The 19,648-nt window shown below is 36.2% G+C and overlaps 1 protein-coding gene across 4 annotated transcripts in view; it reads left to right on the top strand.

The window, feature by feature from the left end:
• The window catches only part of CCDC171 (coiled-coil domain containing 171), a 333,839-nt gene that overhangs the window by 50,071 nt on the left and 264,120 nt on the right, over positions 1-19,648 (top strand). For all 4 annotated transcript variants that reach the window (XM_040240019.1, XM_040240011.1, XM_040239996.1 and 1 more), the window contains 2 exons: positions 3,091-3,237; positions 16,501-16,593. In XM_040240019.1, the coding sequence (XP_040095953.1) occupies positions 3,091-3,237; positions 16,501-16,593 (240 nt within the window). The remainder of the gene's footprint in view (positions 1-3,090; positions 3,238-16,500; positions 16,594-19,648) is intronic.

Here is a 19,648-nt window from a genome sequence, read left to right as displayed (position 1 = left end):
AACACTATTGATTTTCAAGGCCATCAGGAGTTGGAGGAAGGGAGTGTGGAATTGGGGCAAATTTAAATGCCTCAAAACTTGCTGTTCTTACTGAGATTCAGATGATTTTTTATAGATAAAATGCTTGTTAGGTAAATTGTAAGCCTTTGGTTAATTTCTAGTTATGAAAAAATTTGATCTTGATAGATCAAGATGGAGTGTTGGCTCAGTAGTTGTGACGCAGGAGCTTAGTTGCTCCGCAGCGTGTGGAATCTTCCCAGACTAGGGATTGAACCCATGTCTCCTGCACTGGCAGGTAGATTCTTACCCACTGTACCACCAAGGAAGTCCTTGCCAGTGTTCTTGTAGCTGTAATGGAGGAAAGAATTTTTGGTGGTTCTTACTCTGCCTTTCTGGAACTATTTATGTTTTCTGAAGATATTCTGAAGTTTTCTTCTCTTTGTATATATTCCTCTCAGGGAATGTTTTTTGTCCTCCCTGTTTGATTTAGAACTCATCTTTTATGTTGGGGAATTTTTAAAATATCACGTTTTCTTGTGTTTAAGAGTGAGGGACTAAAAAACTTATTGGAAGCTTTTCAGTATTAGCTCCTTCAACCATGATCTTTGCTGTAGGATTATCTGGTGGATATTTGAAACAGATAAAACCCTCCTACCTTCCCCAACTAACGAAGATGAAGGAAGCAGAAAACTAGATTGAATCATTGTCAAAATCCCAGGCTTATATTGCTCTATGAATAAACAGAAAGAAACAGTCAGGGAGCAAATAATTTCAGTCTTCTTTAAACTCTACCAGAAAATAAGAAAGATAAGTATGTTATCTTGATAACATACCAAACTAATAATCCTGACACTAAACTGACAAGGATATAAGAAAAGATAATTATAGTCAATCTCACTCATGAATATAGGTGCAAAAATATTATATAAAATTAGCCAACTGAATATAGCAAAATAGAAAAAAAGATAAAATATAAAAAGCCTTTATATAAGAAATGCCAAGTGAGTCTAACATTAGGAAACTAATCAAGGTAATTTTAATTAATGTAATCTGTTAGCTTAATTCTGTAATATAAGTTTCTTACATAATTATGTGACTAGAATGTGAATAGAATTCCTAAAAACTACACTATACTGAGGAAAACTTTTTTTTTTTTCCTAGAAAAAACTGTGTAGGTATGTTTATATCTACATCCAATAATGTATAGTAATTATCACATATTAGTGATGACAACTTCTGCATTAAAACTGTGATTTTTAGGTCAGAATTTCATCTACATCTCGAAAGACTTTTATTTGAAAGCTGTCTGTTAAGTGATATTTAATATAAGTCAAGCGTCATAAAGTAAAAGTGCTAACTGATCAGCAGTTCATTTTCCAGTTCTTTTTTATAGGATTAAATTCAAACTCACATGGAATGATGGGAATCCATTAGTGTAGTATTTGGAATGATTGTATTCTTTCTATATTATTTATCAATAAAATGGGAATCACAAGTCATCTGATAAATCCTGTGAGACTTACTGAGTATTTTAACAGCTTTCACTTGATTTAATAGTGCTTGAAATAACTGCCATCCACTATGAGATAAGTTTTCCTGGTTATAGACTTTTTTAAATTTCAAGTTACTTGTATTACTTTGTAATTAGCTTTGTGAATTGCTCTTTATTCTTTTTAATGTATACACAGTAGTCTAAGTAGATGGTTGAAAGTTGGAGATTATGTATCTGTAAATGAAGAAGGCATGTAATTTAAGAGTGGATTTGAATTAATACTATTGACTGCTTAAACGAGAAGGTCCTAGCATGTAGAATAATAATGGTATCTGATTCTTGTGTATGCTTAACGGTCTTAAACATGCTGTCATATATGAAGGTACTCTTATGATGTAATCAGATTACATAACGGTATTCATCATACCGTTTGTTTCTGAATCCGGAGAGTCATGGTAAAAACTGTGAGTGCTTCTGTTGGTTGCAGACAGTGTTGGCACACTCTTGCTGTGGTACCCAGCTTTGTTCTTATCTATGATAGCTTAAAGAGTGAAAACGTATAAGTAGATGAACTTCTGTATATTAAGGAATTTCCATTACCTGAAGAAAATAATTCTTAAGAGTTCATATGAATATAAATTATAAATTATACGTGAGGGAATGTGAAGAGAAGGAATTTAAATTTTGTTCTTCACTCTTTGATTGTGGACTATGCTGCCGGGTCCTTTCCAAACTTAGACTCTTTTATAGAGAATTATATTTGGCGCTTGCAACATTCTCACTCAGACTCTGATGACAACTTTTGAGTGGCTGGGAATATGTGGAAACATGTATATTTGTGTGTAATCTATGTGTGTATGTTCCCGAATAAGATGATGCTGGTGAGGGAAAAATGGTAAACAGGACTTTGTCAAAGACCTTAAGTGAGAATGATGAATCTAGATTACTTACTGTGGAAATACCTTTGATATGTGTGTTAACTTTATATTTGAATTTCCATAAAATTAAACTGATTTCTGAGTTTAGGTGGAAAAGAAGATTGAGAGATTTAAATAGAACTACTTGATGCTATTTTTTTTTGGTAGTACAGCAAAGATTTAAAATCTTGAAAACTGAAGAGAAAATGAAATACAGCCATCTAGTGGTTGCAACTTTAAAAACTGTAAGCATAGAAAGTATGAACTCACATAAAAATCTCTCAAGGGTCATTATTAGGTAGTCAAGCTAATCATTCCTTATCACACAAAGGAGAAATATACATTTGTTTTACTAAATATTTAAATAAAAATTTAATGAGAAGGAAAAACCTAGTATATGACAGTTGAACTTTATGTAAATATTCTCAGAGGTCAGTTGAACTAGCAAACATTATAGTAAGCTATATATATTTTCAGTTGTAACGTGTATTAATTATAAAGCTCCAGTAGTGCTTTTAAAATACATGTATATTCTGAAACATCACTGAATAATATCTAGACCTCTCTTGCTTATATAAATGAACCTATTATGATGGTTGAAGTACAGGTTTAGTCGCTCATTAAATTTTAGTCATTGTTGGCTTATAAACTTTAATGATGCAGAAATGAACTATTTTCTAGGAGCAAGATAATGCTGTACAAAATATGCACAAGAAAGTAGAAAAATTAGAAGCTGAACACACGGAGTGCTCTGACCTTTTACGGCGACAAACAAGTGAACTTGAATTTAGTACTCAACGAGAGGAACGTCTTAGAAAAGAGTTTGAGGTATATTTTTTCATTTTTTTTAATAGCATATATATATTGTCCAGTAGGTAATTTAAGGTCAAAGAAAGTTTTTCTCTGCAATAAAACAAAATTTTTACATTTATTTATATTGAATATTGGCTTCCTTAAAAACTTTTGTATCTGAGTACGTTTTATTTTGCTCCTAATTAAAAAATACTCATTTAAAACAATTAATTGTCCTGAAAAATTTGGAAAGTTTGAAGGTAACTGTTAACATTACAGGGTTGGGGAAGCAATACAGGAAAAGATTTTGTATACCTAATATTAAATTCTAATTTTGAGTGTTTGAATCCTGTGTAGCTGCTTAGTTTTGTGAAATGTTTTTCAAGTTAGACATTAGATGGGAGAGAAGCATTAATTTAAGAATAAAAAAATGTGATTTTTATGGGTAAATGATACTGATAACTCCTTTAATCTTGAGAGATATCTAACTTATTTGTTAATTTTAAAAAAGGATTTTCTTTTTCTTTGTGGGAAATTATTTCAAAAATAAAGCACTCTTAAACATAATTTATAATTCTTATAAGGTAAAGAGTATTTAATGATAAAATGCTGAAGGTACTCTTGTTAAACTCACTTCTGTCATTTAACATTGTGCCAAGAATTTTAGCCAAAAATATATAAAAGTAAGAACAACAAGAATTATAGTTTTTGGAAAGAAAGAGGTATGATTCTTATTATTTTTAGATAATATGGTAATAACCCTAAATGGTCAAGAAAATCAACTTTGAAATTATTGACGCCAGTAAGAACATTCAATAAGAAGGTCAAGAAGAAAATAATATGTAACAATTATGTTTATATCTTATATACCAGCAATATTCAGAGAATAAGATACTAAAAATGTTTCTGTTACCACAGTGACAAAATAGAAATACAGCTAACAACAAGTACATTAAAAATTATGAATTATAACTGAGAGTCTTAAGAGAAAATGGTGAAACATTTTGGAAACACTTGACAGTGTATAGATATGAATGCTCCCTAAATTCTATTATGGGTTAAAGCAGTTCCAATAAAAAAATTCAGTGGAGGGCTTCCCTGTTGGCTTAGTGGTAAAGAATCTTCCTACCAATGCAGGAGACATAGGAATAGAAAGTAGAAAGGCCACGAGATGTGAATGTGCTTGAAAAGTATGAGAAACAGCAAGTAGGCCATTGTGGTTGACATGTATTGAACAAGAGAGGAGATTAGTAGGGTATATTGAATGGTACGTAGATGTTATAGAGTCTCGAAGGTCTTTTGGAATTTTGTAAGAACTTTGGCTTTCTTTCTGAGATATAAAGACATTGGGCAGTTTTGAGGAGAGGAGTGACGTGTCGCCTCTGATTTGTCTGTATACTCTTTGGAAGACAGATTGTAAGAGGCCACTTAGAAAACTATTAAAATAATTAGAGATTGTGGTGTTTTAGACCAAAGAAGAAGGAGAAGGCAATGACAACCCACTCCAGTACTCTTGCCTGGAGAATCCCAGGGACGGCTTAGCCTGGTGGGCACAGAGTCGGACACGACTGAAGTGACTTAGTAGCAGCAGCAGCAGTGGGAGAGGAGGTGGTCAGATTTTGTATGTGTTTTTAGAAGATAGAACCAGTAGGGTTTGCAGACTCACTGGACCTGGCTTGTGAGAGAAAAAGAAAGGGAATAAAGAATAATGCCAAAGATTTTGGCTTGAGCCTTTGGGGAATGGTGCTGCTGTTTACTCAGTGTGGGCAAGAAAGCAAGTGGAGTAAATTTGAGAAAGGCGAGGAGTTTGGTTTTAGATAATGTTAAAATTGGCATGCCCATTAGACATCCAGTTGGAGATGCTGAGTAGCACTCAAATACAAGTATTGGTCTTGGGGAAACCTGACTGTAGAGCAAGGAGATGTGCTGAATCTTTCATTGGCAACTGGGGAAATATTACAGTCTATAGGTGTTTTCTGTTTCTTGAGTTCTACAAGGAGTGATCTGCCAGTTTCCTCTTTGGTGGTTATTAAATGGAAGAAAGAAATGAAGGAAAAATCTGTGTATCATTCTCTTCAGTGTACAGAATTTCCCCTGGTTTCACTCTTGTGTACTAGCTCTCCTGCTCCTGATCTGCCCACCTCATGTCTCTCCACGCCCAACCTGGGTTCAGACTGACAGTTTCCAGGTAATAAACGTCCAGTTTGTGAGTCTGTGTAGTGGTTAGAGAGGTGTAGTTGTAGGGCTAGTTAAGGTGGGGAGGTGGATGCCTGGAGGTCAAATTTTTATACTGATGATACTAAAAACTTTATTGAGATAATTTTCATGCTACAAATTCACCCATTTATAGTGTACAGTTCAGTGGGCTTTACTATATTCACAGAGCTGTACAACTATCACAACAATTTATTTGAGTGTGTTTTCATCACTTCAGTAAGAAACTCCACACCCAAGATCGAGCACTCTCCACTTCCCTATCCTCTCATCCTAAAAAGACATTAATCTACTTCTGTTTCTATGTATTTGTCTGTTCTCATTCTCCTCTTCCCCCAGCTTCTCATCCTAAAAGGACATTAATCTACCTCTGGTTCTGTAGCCTGTTCTGGACATTTCATATTAACAGCATCATGTGATATGTGGTCTTCTGTACGTTTTTCCAGTTAGCATGATGTTGTTAGGATTCATCCATGTTGTGTTGCGTATCAGCACTTTATTCCTCTCTATTACGATATGGGTATAAGATCACATTTTGTGTATCCTTTCATCAGGAGATAGACACGCACGTTGTTTTCACTTTTTGGCTATTATGGATAATGCCTCTATGGACATTTATGTACAGTGTTTTGTGTGGACGTGTCTTTGGTTTCACTTTGGAGTGGAACTGCTGGGTGACACAATAGCACTATTTTTAACTTTTGGGGATGCTGTCAGACTGTTTTACACAGTGATAGTCCTGTTTTTCATTTCCACCAGTGATGTATGAGGGTTCCAGTGTCTTCAGATGCTCACCAACACTTGCTATTATCATTATTTCCAACTGTAGCCACTTTAGCGGATGTATAATGGTATCTTGTGGTTTTGCTTTGCATTTCTCTGATTACTAACGATGTTGAATATCATTTCATGTGCTTATTGGTCATTTGTATATCATTGGGGAAATATCTATTCAGGTCCATTATACATTAAAAATACCCCCCTCCAGTACTCTTGCCTGGAAAATCCCATGGACGGAGGAGCCTGGTAGGCTGCAGTCCATGGGGTCGCGAAGAGTCAGACATGACTGAGCGACTTCACTTTGACTTTTCACTTTCATGCATTGGAGAAGGAAATGGCAACCTACTCCAGTATTCTTGCCTAGAGAATCCCAGGGATGGGGGAGCTTAGTGGGCTGCCGTCTATGGGGTCGCACAGAGTCAGACACGACTGAAGCGACTTAGCAGTGGCAGCAGCATACATTAAAAAAAAAAAAATTGGGGACCGGCACCAACTTCCAGCCAGTAGTGGACACCCCCCTCTCGCACTTGCAAGTAAGCCCCCCATTTTTCAGTCCAGACAGCAGAGCTCTTTCGTGCCCCGGGGCAGTGACAGGGAAACCGAAGAAAAGCAATGGCCAGCTGTGGCAGGGTTGCAGTGGGAGCATTGTCTGGATGCCGAGGTGCCATCTCGCCCACAAAACAAACTTTTTCACCCCATCCTCATGGAGGAGCGCCGACTCCCGGTGCGCTGAAGCTGAGGGTCAGACCTATTATACATTTTTTTTTTAATTTTTTTTTCCTATTATACATTTTAATGAGTTATTTGTGCTCTGTGATTGTAAGATGTTAATAATAAGGAAAATAGGGGTATGGGTTCCTTATTATTAATGCCAAATATGAACTTGGCAAAGATAAATTACTCATACTCTTATTACCACATGTGGCCTTATTTTATATAAGGCTAATGAAAAAAAATGAAAGTGAGATTATATTTTAAGTGATATTTTTAGCTTGTTTTTTGTGCTGAAAATCTTTTTTGAGGCAGAAGACTCAAAGTATAATCATATTTTATATAATCATTTTTAATATGTGTTTGTAGATGGCCTATTAGAAAAGAATTAGAACAGGGTTAAAGTTCTAAATATACTTAGAATTAAAAAAATCATTTAGAAGTCACTTTAGGCTGCTATAAAAGTCTGTGATCATCACTAAAAACATTTTAATTTCTTCTAGGTATGAAGAAGTGCTAGGTAAGAGTGATTTTTGTGGGTAAGATTCTTGATAAGTCAATTTTGACTCAATTGAGGAAATATCTAATACCTAACCTTTAGGATTTGTTTTTGGATAACTCAGAATTGATTTTTTCCTTCTAAAATGCTTACTTGCCCCAGTGTCTCATTTTTAAACTGATTAATGTTGTAAATATAAAACTGTTTTAGGCTTGTTTTACACTGAGATTTTTCTTAGCTACCCTGTGGATTCTTTAGATAATCCCAGGTCTCTGCTTTTGGAGAATTTGAAGATTTGAGAGTGTCCAAAGAGTCTATTTTTATTCTATTTTTAAGAATTTTCTAAATGGACTTTGCCAACAAAGGTCCATATAGTCAAAGCTATGGTTTTTCCAACAGTCATTTATGGATGAGAGAGTCAGACCATAAAGAAGGCTGAGTGCTGAAGATTGACACTTTTGAACTGTAGGGCTGGAGAAGACTCTTGAGAGTCCCTTGGACAGCAAGGAGATCAAATGAGTCAGTCCTAAAGGAAATCAACCCTGAATGTTCTTTGGAAGGACTGATGCTCAAGCTGAAGCTCCAAAACTTTAGACAACTGATTCAAAGAGCCAGCTTATTGGAAAAGACCCTGATGCCGGGAAAAATTGAGGGCAGGAAGAGAAAGGTGTGACAGAGGGTGAGATATTTGAATGGCATCATTGACTCAATGGACATTTTGAGCAAACTCTGGGAGATAGTGAGGGACAGGGAAGCCTGGCATGCTGCAGTCTGTGGGCTCACAAAGAGTCAGACATGACTGAGTGACTGAACAACACCACCAAAACGAACAAGTATAGTCCTTTCACTTATCTATAATTCTTCATGTTTAGAGACCTTACAGATTTTTGCTTTATATTTAAGTGAAGGTATTTTATATTGGCTGTTTGACAAGATGATGATATAATTACAGAGAAGTTAAATTTCTAGAGAGCAGTTTATGCTAGTTTTATATTCTATTACAACTGTGTGAGTGAGCACATGTGCATGGAGTCATTAAGAACTAGTAATTCTAGGTATGACACAGAGATCAAATTGCCAACATCCACTGGATCATCGAAAAAACGAGAGAGTTCCAGAAAAACATCTATTTTTGCTTTATTGACTACGCCAAAGCCTTTGACTGTGTGGATCACAACAAACTGTGGAAAATTCTTAAAGAGACGGGAATCAGACCACCTGACCTACCTCCTGAGAAATCTGTGTGCAGGTCAAGAAGCCACAGTTAGAACTGGACATGGAACAACAGACTGGTTCCACATTGAGAAAGGAGTATATCAAGGCTGTATATTGTCATCCTGTTTATTTAACTTGTATGCAGAGTACATCATGTGAAATGCCAGGCTGGATGAAGCACAAGCCTCAATCAAGATTGCTGGGAGAAACATCAATAAGCTCAGATATGCAGATGACACCACCCTTATGGCAGAAAATGAAGATGAACTAAAGAGCCTCTTGATGAAAGTAAAAGAGGAGAGTGAAAAAGCTGGCTTAAAACTCAACATTCAGAAAATGAAGATCATGGCATCTGCTCCCATCACTTCATGGCAAATTGATGGGGAAACAGTGGAAAGAGTGAGAGGCTTTATTTTTTTGGGCTCCAGAATCACTGCAGATGGTAACTGCAGCCATGAAATTAAAAGACACTTGCTCCTTGGAAGAAAAGTTATGACCAACCTAGACAGCACATTAAAAAGCAGAGATGTTACTTTTACCAACAAAAGTCCATCTAGTCAAAGCTGTGGTTTTTCCAGTAGTCGTGTGTGGATGTGAGAGTTGGATTCTAAAGAAAGCTGAGCGCTGAAGAATTGATGCTTTTGAACTGTGGTGTTGAAGAAGACTCTTGAAAGTCCCTTGGACTGCAAGGAGATCAAACCAGTCAATCCTAAAGGAAATCAGACCTGAATATTCATTGGAAGGACTGATACTGTAGCTGAAACTGCAATACTTTGGCCACCTGATGTGAAGAAACTTACTCACTGGAAAAGACCTGATGCTGAGAAAGATTGAAAGCAGAAGGAGAAGGGGAAGACAGAAGATGAGGTGGTTGGATGGCATCACCAACTCGATGGAGATGAGTTTGAGCAAGCTCTGTGAGTTGGCGATGGACAGGGAACCCTGGCTTGCTGCAGTCCATGGAGTTGCAAAGAGTTGGACACGACTGAGCGACTGAACTGAACTGAACTGAATCAGTGTTATTTTTTAAAAAGGATTAATATAAAATCAAATAATAGTAAAGAGAAAATTGTTGGAATTTTAATTTAATAGAGCACATTATTTAATGTCGGTAATAGCAAACTAAATAAGCTAATATAATAGACATTTACCCTAATAAATGATTTAAATTTTAATGAAGCTTTAGCAGTTACATTTCATGAAAAGGTGATTTTTTTTTATGTGCCTGGGCTAAAGAAGTTTATATATATGTGGCTTAATCTTCTTAACATGGATCAATGGTTTCTTAGATTAAACAAAACAAAACAAAACAAACTCCCAGTCCAATTTTCTGAATGTGGTGCTGGGTACCAGAGAACCAAGGGAAAAGTGAACTGGAAAAAGAAATATCCGTAGCTTTTATAAATCTCTTTACAACTAAGGGAGGTTTTTTTTTTTTTTTTATCATGGGAAATAAGCTTAACTCAATAAGAAAAGAGAAGAGAGAAGATGCAAACCTAGTTTTGAGAGAACTGAAGAATTTCATGAAGATTATAGAGGAGAGAGAGCAGTGTTTGCAAATAAATTCTGAATTGCTCCTGTCAGTCATATTCTATATTATGGTAAAGAAAGGTAGAGTGTAACTTTTTTCTTTATACATATACTATACTCAAGTGAAAAAGGAAAGTGGATCGCACCTTTTGTATTGTTCATGAAAAGAACCTTACATGAATCATATTTTTAAAGGCATCATGTGTTTGTAGACATGGTTTTTAAATACTTATTTGTGTTGATTACCAACTATAAATGATAAGTAATGAAATCACCTGGGTTATCTGTTGTGCTTGTAAGTATTATACATTTTTGTATCTATGTTCATAATGGATTTTTAAAACTGGAAATTTTAAAGTAAAGATGATTTTAAAGATGCTAAATTAATTTATTACGCTGCTGATCAGAATCTGTGGCTCGTAAATTCTGTTCCTTCGAGATTTTGACTTTTTAAGATATCTTTTTTGATAACATGAAATACTTTGAGATCTTCAGTTTAAGGACTCCAAGTATAGCAACTAGTCTTGCTTTTCCCCACACAGGTAGTATTATAGTTAATTGTTAACACACACATATATATTATTTACAACCACTAAAATATAATATATATACTTACCTTTAAAGTAACCATTATAGAATTAATCAACCCATTGGAATCATCTTCTTGAAGATGGATTATTACTATATTGGTTACTTCTAGAAGTATTCATTAATGAAAAGTATCAGGTGATAAAATCGGAAACAAAAGTTAAATAAACAACTACTTTCTGTTTATACAGCTATTGACATTCTGGGGTAAATTTTGTACACTGGTTTTTTTGGAATCAGTACTGTATAGCACACTACTGAAAAATCTCTGATGAGTGGTACTTGTGTGATATTTCCTCCCTTATTTTTTCTTGATGTCCGTTTTAATAGACTGCATGTCATATATGAAGGTTTTTCTGCTTGATTGATCCCTTTAAGTTCATATATAATCCTCCAGGCTGGGTATACTTGAGGAGGCAAGAATGTATAATAGTAGGAACTGTTTTTGCCCAGTCTCTCAGCAAATTCATTGTATGCATGTTTTCATAACTTTTGTGAAACTTTGGAGCAGGCCTGTGGAAGCCGTAGGAGCAGATGTGATGTGGGGAACAAATATGGACTGGATGTGTTTGGTTAGTTCTGCTGCTGAACTGGAATTGGCTCATGTCCTGTGTTATCATAGAATGCTGTTTTCTGTGTATGTTACCTTATTCAAAGAATGAATGCTCACTTTTCTTAAGTGGAGCAGACTATCTAATTGGGCTTATTGTGAGTTCAGTTCAGTTCAGTCGCTCAGTCCTGTCCGACTCTTTGCGACCCCATGAACTACAGCACGCCAGGCCTCCCTGTCCATCACCAACACCCAGAGTTCACTCAAACTCACTTCCATCGAGTTGGTGATGCCATCCAGCCATCTCATCGTCTGTCGTCCCCTTCTCCTGCCCCCAATCCCTCCCAGCATCAGAGTCTTTTCTAATGAGTCAACTCTTCGCATGAGGTGGCCAGAGTATTGGAGTTTTACCTTCAGCATCAGTCCTTCCAAAGAACACCCAGGACTGATCTTTAGAATGGACTGGTTGGTTCTCCTTGCAGTCCAAGGGACTCTCAAGAGTCTTCTCCAACACCACAGCTCAAAAGCATCAATTCTTCGGCACTCAGCTTTCTTCACAGTCCAACTCTCATATCCATACATGACCACTGGAAAAACCATAGCCTTGACTAGACGGACCTTTGTTGACAAAGTAACGTCTCTGCTTTTTCATATGCTGTCTAGGTTGGTCATAACTTTCCTCCCAAGGAGTAAGTGTCTTTTAATATCATGGCTGCAGTCACCATCTGCAGTGATTTTGGAGCCCCCCCAAAATAAAGTCTGACACTGTTTCCACTGTTTCCCCATCTATTCCCATGAAGTGATGGGACCAGATGCCATGATCTTCGTTTTCTGAATGTTGAGTTTTAAGCCAACTTTTTCACTCTCCTCTTTCACTTTCATCAAGAGGCTTTTTAGTTCCTCTTCACTTTCTGCCATAAGGGTGGTGTCATCTGCATATCTGAGGTTATCGATATTTTCCCCAGCAATCTTGATTCCAGCTTGTGCTTCTTCCAGCCCAGTGTTTCTCATGATGTACTCTGCATAGAAGTTCAATAAACAGGGTGACAATATACAACCTTGATGTACTCCTTTTCCTATTTGGAACCAGTCTGTTGTTCCATGTCCAGTTCTAACTGTTGCTTCCTGACCTGCATATAGGTTTCTCAAGAGGCAGGTCAGGTGGTCTGGTATTCCCATCTCTTGAAGAATTTTCCACAGTTTATTGTGATCCACACAGTCAAAGGCTTTGGCATAGTCAATAAAGCAGAAGTAGATGTTTTTCTGGAACTCTTTTGCTTTTACCATGATCCAGCAGATGTTGACAATTTGATCTCTGGTTCCTCTGCCTTTTCTAAAACCAGCTTGAACATCTGGAAGTTCACGGTTCATGTATTGCTGAAGCCTGGCTTGGAGAATTTTGAGCATTTCTTTACTAGCGTGTGAGATGAGTGCAATTGTGCGGTAGTTTGAGCATTCTTTGGCATTGCCTTTCTTTGGGATTGGAATGAAAACTGACCTTTTCCATTATTTGATTAATGCGATATAAATCATAAAATTAAAAAAAATTGGGTACAATGAATAGTAGAATTTACTGGAGTAAAAATCTCTTGGCAGTATATTGAAGTCAGAAAGGATGTGACAACCAGCTAATAAATAATAAAATATGTGATCATTTTTTGTCATATGAAGAACTCCAATGTTCATAGTATTAGGGAACAGACAGTATATAGTATAATCTTTGTACTACAAGCAAACTTCTATATAGTTAAATTTGCTGGTGGCGTATATGAATTTGTGTTGGATTTTGTACTTTGATCTGAATTCTATTATTCTTTCTTCTCTTGCTTTGCTGATTATATTAGGATGGGAGACTAATGGGAGTCAGATTATGATTGTTATGTTAGTTCTGTAGGTGATACTGGAGAAAAATATTTGTGAACAGCAAGTTGATGTTCCTCTAGCACCCTCTGCTGGATATAAGAATTAATTCACCAGACTAGAATAAAAAAAAAATTTGTTAGAAGGGAATGGCTACCCACCCCAGTATTCCTGCCTGGAGAATTCAGTAGATAGAGGAGACTGGCAGGCTACAGTCCATGGACTGGCAAAGAGTGAGACATGACTGAGGGACTAACATTTTAATTATGTCTGTCAACAAAATGCACTTTGTGAAGAAATTTGTTTAAAGATATGAAGATTTTTTTGCTGTCTTTACTGATTGTTTTAGTAATAATAAACAGTTTATAAATTTTTCTTCTGCGTGTTTCATTTAAAATAGGAAAGTATGAAATGTGATCTGTGGTTTATTATTTCAACCTGTGTGATTTTGGTTTAGGTAGAAAAAAAATCCTACTGACTTTTGGAGTGTGTGTGTATGTGTTAGTCACTCAGTCGTGTCCGACTCTTTGTGACCCCGTGGGCTGTAGCTCGCCAGGCTCTGCTGTCCCCGGGATTCTCCAGGCAAGAATACTGGAGTGGGTTGCCATTGCCTTCTCCAATTGACTTTTGGAGTAAAATCAGGTAAATTAATATGACAATAGTACATGAAAAGTGAAGACTTGTTGACTCTTATCATGGAAACACTGAATAGTCTGTATTTTAATAAAATATAACACTTGATAAAATTATGTGGATGCCTTTTGAATATGAAATATAAAATATAAATATTTTAATATTATTAGTCTGGTTCTTCTATTTGCCCTCTGCTAGCTTTTTGCCTGTTTTGATCTCTATTCTCAATGTCTGTGGATTATTTCCTTGACACTTGTTAGACTTCTTCTGGCTTGCAGAACCTAACACAACTATTTTGAATATTCAGAAAGTTGGCTTTAGTTCTTCAAGGACAGGAACTTCATCTTGTGGCATTACATTAAAAGAATTTTTTTTTTTTTTTTACTAGTGTTGGCCCAACCTAGGATAATACTGATTTTAATCTGTCTAGCCATAAGAATCTTTCTGCTCTGGTATATACCATGCTTTATACAAACAAGCAGTGGAGATTCCTTGTTCTAAGGGTTCAAAGTCAGCATTGAAAGGAACTCTTTTACAGAAATCAAGAAGTTGGACATAGATGGCTGTCACTTCTTTGAAATGTCACTAGTTCTTGCACTTAAGGATTCTTTTATTTTTTCATTGAAATATAATTTATGTTTCATTGACTACACCTTTTTTTTTTTTTTGACTACACCTTTTTAAAGTATGCAACTCAGAGTTATGAAACCATTACTGCCGTCTGGCTCCAGAGTATCCTTATCACTCCAGTATGAAACTTTATGCCCATTAGCAGTCAGTGCTTATTCCTCCCTTCCCATGTCTCCAGCTACTGGAAACAGCTTTCTGTCTCCATGGATTTCCTGGTTTGCTTATTCTGGCCATTTCATATAAATGATGTTATTTAATATGTAGTCTGTTGTATCTGGTATCTTTCACTTAACATACGTTTTCAAGGTTAATCTCTGCTGTGGCATGTGTTGGTACGTAGTTCCTTTTTAATGGCCAAGTGATATTCTATTGTGTGGATATACCATGTTTTGTTTGTCCACTCATCAGTTGATGGGCACTTGGGTTTTTGTTTCTTTTTTCATCTTTTTGTGTTTAGATTCTGAACTGTAGCAGACATTATGGGAATATGCTTTGCTCAAAGAAAAGTATAGTCATTTCTTCTCCACAGACTGCTTGATTAGTTTTTAGATTATCCTATTTTTATGTATGTCCTTTCTGGTTGTGATATATTACCAGCTCTGTCTATGTGCAGAAAAAGAAAAGACAGGAGAAAAGAGGAAGAATCAAATTAATCAAGCCGAGCATTTAAAAAACCTTCAGCTAAGGCTAAATGATAGAGTAAGTACAATAAATACAGACCTTTCTAGCCCAAATTTTATCTAAGTAAGGAAATTAAATTAGTAGTCTTTCTCTGTCACTGATGAACTGTCTGTATTTGATAGAATCCTAGATGTGGCTCTTCTTTACTAGTATTATCCTGAGACATGTGCAGCATGGTGGTCCCATAGCCTAGTCGCACAGCCCTAACTAATAAGTTAGACTTTGTCACAATGAAAGCTTCTATGTGAAAGACACTGACGTTAAGGAATAAAAAGAGAAGCTGTAGACAATATTTGGGAGTAAATATTTGCAAATCACATATCCAACAAATGACTTATATAATATATAATAAATTCTCAAAATTCAATCATAAGAGAAAAAAGCCCAATTAAAAAATGAGGAAAAGATTTAAGCAGAAACTTCAACAGAGAAGATGTACCGATGGTAAGTAAACATATAGAACGATGCTCAGGGTCATTAGTTATTAGGAAAATGAAAATTGAAACTAAAATGAGATACCATTATGTTCTTATTTGAATGTCTAACCCTGGCCCCCGGATAACTCAAAAGATGACCATGCCACCATGGTCAAGTGTTGGTGAGATTAGAAACAATTTGCGAAACAGTTTGGCAGTTTCATAAAACATTAATGTACACCTGCCATCTGACCCAGTCATTCTGTCCCTCACTATGGACCCCAGAGAAACAAAAGATAAAGATTTATACACAAATGTTCACAGCAGGTCGGTTTGTACAGCCCAAACCCGAAACAATTCAAATGTCCGTCGGTTGGTGAACTGAGAAACCAGTTGTGATGTATCAACACAGTGGAGCACTTTAACAACACAAGGTGAACTGTTAATATGTGCAGCCACATGGATGAAGGGAATAATTCTGTGAGGAGAAAGAAGCCAGACAGTAAAGAGTGTACACTCTGTGATCCAATTTATACTGAATTCTGGAAAGCAGGAAATGATCTGTAGTGACTAAAAGCAGACCACTGGGCACTTGAGGATGTGGGTGAGGTGGCACGGGCGTGGATGAAGAGATGACCAAGGGACGTAAGGAGTCTTTTAGGGGCGATGGAAGTATTTTCCTGTCTTGATTATGACAATGATTTTGTGGGTATACAAATAAATAAATAAATAAGTATATATACACACACAAAACTTACCAAGTTCTACACTTTCATTATGTCCAATGTATTATATGTAAAGTATTACTTAGTGAAGAAAAAGAAGGCAAGCTCTGGAGCATTTTTCCTGAGCATGATTTTTACAGTATGACTTTTACACTCTTGCAAATAAAAAAATGAGGCCATAGTAATCTAAAGTGTTAATTACAATGTAGTGGCCTCTATTCAATTTAAATACCAATGTTTATGAGTTTAAACTTTTAATGTTTTCAGGCAACTACTCTGAGAGTGAGGAAATTAGAAGAAAATATTGAAGCAGAAAGAGCAGCACATTTGGAATCGAAATTTAATTCTGAAATTATTCAGGTACAGTGTAAACAACATTTTTGTGTGGATCTTAGTAAGCTAGGAAAAACAACGTTATGTTCAGAGAGCTAAGGTGTGCATTTTGAACAGGTAACATATTGATGAGACCCATGTTTTTCTATTTACTATAAAGCTATAGTTGATGATAGTCTTTATTAGAGAGGAGCTGGCACTCTACACCCCACAGACCGAATCTCACCCATGATGTGTGCTTGTGAAGTTTTATCTTGTGTAGGGTGGCTTTCGTGCTGCATTGGCACAGTGGAGTAGTTGCAACAGAGACTCACAGTCTGCAAAGTCTAATATGTTTGCCATCTGGCCTGTTACAGGAAGATTTGCTCATAAGAATGTTCTTTTTATCAACAGTCATGGCATGATTTCTTTTTGAAACCATTTAAAAATATGCACTTTTATATTGAGAGCTGAAGGTATAAAAGGTGAATGGGCTCCTTTTGGGACTTCAACATTCCATTACCAGAGATCCTATGTACCTCTATGCTGATATAAAGGTAGAAATATGAAATCCTGAAGTGCTATGGGAGCATAATAAAGAGAAGGAGTAAATCTGAGAGGAGAATTGAATGAAGGCATCTTAAGGAAAGTGTCCTTTTCCCTAGGGCTTATAAAAACGAGAAGGAACTTGGAAGATTAGTAAAGGCATTTTAGTTGCAGGTTGTCAACCACTGCCATGGACCACGTCTTACCTGCACTTTGTTGTAAATAGTTTTATGTAAAGTTGCATTAAGTCGAAGTTCTGGGGACTTTCCTGGATGTTTCTTTCCTTTTCAGTGCAGGGTGTGCAGGTTCAATCCTTGGTAGGGGACCTAAGATCCCACATGCCTCATGGCCAAAAAACTAAAACATAAAGTAGAAGCAATATTGTAACAAATTCAATAAAGACTTTAAAATTAGTTCCACAGAAAAATAAATCTTAAAAAAGTCCCAAGTTCCATCATTTAATTTGGATTTTAAAAAAAGACTTGGACTCTTCTCCTGTATTAAAATTTAATTACTAGGATTTGCACAGTTTTATCTTAGTATTTAAACAGGTCTTAATGTGAGATGCAACTAATTTCATAAGAATTTTATAATTTTTTTTTTACTTTTATCTTTAATGAAATGCCTTTTACTCGCAAAATTCTCAGGCCCATATATTTGAGTGCACCTGTATGTAAAGCAAATTTATGTACGTTAAGCTTTTTTTTTTAGAAAAAATGATTGAATTCCTCAAAATAGTATTAATAAGCAATAAGGCTGAAGTTAATTCATGTAAGAAATTGAATTCAAATTTAAGTTTTTCATAATAGTTGTATCAGTTCAGTTCAGTCGCTCAGTTGCGTCCAACTCTTTGTGACCCCATGAATCGCAGCACTCCAGGCCTCCCGGTCCATCACTCAGACTCAATAGTTGTATAACCAGTTATATATCGTTATTAGCTATAATGAAAATTGTTACATGTATATTTTCATTCATATAGTTAAAAACTAGTATTTGATACTCAGCTTAGTATAGCTTAGAAAAAACCAAAAATGAATATTTGAATCATATATCTATAAATATTCACATTCTATTGTTTTCCTCTATTTCTTTGCATTGATCGCTGAGGAAGACTTTCTTATCTCTCCTTGCTATTCTTTGGAACTCTGCATTCAAATGGGTATATCTTTCCTTTTCTCCTTTTCTTTTTGCTTCTGTTATTTTTACAGCTATTTGTAAGGCCTCCTCAGACAGCCATTTTTCTTTTTTGCATTTCTTTTTCTTGGAGATGGTCTTGCTCCCTGTTTCCTGTACAGTGTCACGAACCTCTGTCCATAGTTCATCAGGCACTCTGTCTATCATATCTATTCCCTTAAATCTATTTCTCACTTCCACCGTATAGTCATAAGGGATTTAATTTAGGTCATACCTGAATGGTCTAAGTGGTATTCCCCACTTTCTTCAATTTAAGTCTGAATTTTTTTTTTTTTAGTCTAAATTTGACAATAAGGAGTTCATGATCTGAACCACAGTCTGCTCCTGGTCTTGTTTTTGCTGACTGTGTAGAGCTTCTCCATCTTTGGCTGCAAAGGATATAATTAATCTGATTTCGGTATTGACCATTTGGTGACGTCCATGTGTAGAGTCTTCTCTTGTGTTGTTGGAAGAGGGTGTTTCCTATGACCAGTGCATTCTCTTGGCAAAACTCTGTTATACTTTGCCGTGCTTAATTCTGTACTCCAAGGCCAAATTTGCCTGTTACTCCAGGTGTTTTTATATTTCCTACTTTTGCATTCCAGTCCCCTATAATGAAAAGGACATCTTTTTTGGGTGTTAATTGTAGAAGGTCTTGTAAGTCTTCATAGAACCATTCAACTTCAGCTTCTTCAGCGTTACTGGTTTGGGCATACACTTGGATTACTGTTTGCCTTGGAAACAAACAGAGATCATATTGTCATTATTGAGATTGCATCCAAGTACTGCATTTCAGACTCTTTTGCTTACTGTTATGGCTATTCCATTTCTTCTAAGGGATTCCTGTCCACAGTGGTAGATATAATGGTCATCTGAGTTAAATTCATTCAGAAAACTAAGATCAAGGCATCCGGTCCCATCACTTGATAGCAAATAGATGGGGAAGCAGTGGCTGACTTTATTTTTCTGGGCTCCAAAATCACTGCGGATGGTGACTGCAACCATGAAATTAAAAGACGCTTACTCCTTGGAAGAAAAGTTATGACCAACCTAGACAGCATATTCAAAAGCAGAGACATTACTTTGCCAACAAAGGTCCGTCTAGTCAAGGCTATGGTTTTTCCTGTGGTCATGTATGGATGTGAGAGTTGGACTATGAAGAAAACTGAGTGCCGAAGAATTGATTCTTTTGAATGTGGTGTTGGCGAAAACTCTTGAGAGTCCTTTGGACTGCAAGGTGATCCAACCAGTCCTTTCTAAAGGAGATCAGTCCTGGGTGTTCATTGGAGGGTCTGATGTTGAAGGTGAAACTCCAGTCCTTTGGACACCTGATGCGAAGAGCTGACTTATTTGAAAAGACCCTGATTCTGGGAAAGATTGAGGG

The sequence above is a fragment of the Oryx dammah genome, unplaced genomic scaffold (assembly GCF_014754425.2).
Source record: "Oryx dammah isolate SB20612 unplaced genomic scaffold, SCBI_Odam_1.1 HiC_scaffold_1, whole genome shotgun sequence".
NCBI classification, from domain to species: Eukaryota; Metazoa; Chordata; class Mammalia; order Artiodactyla; family Bovidae; genus Oryx; species Oryx dammah.
The sequence above is the reverse complement of the archived record's forward strand: the minus strand, read 5'-3'. Positions and strand labels throughout refer to the sequence as shown.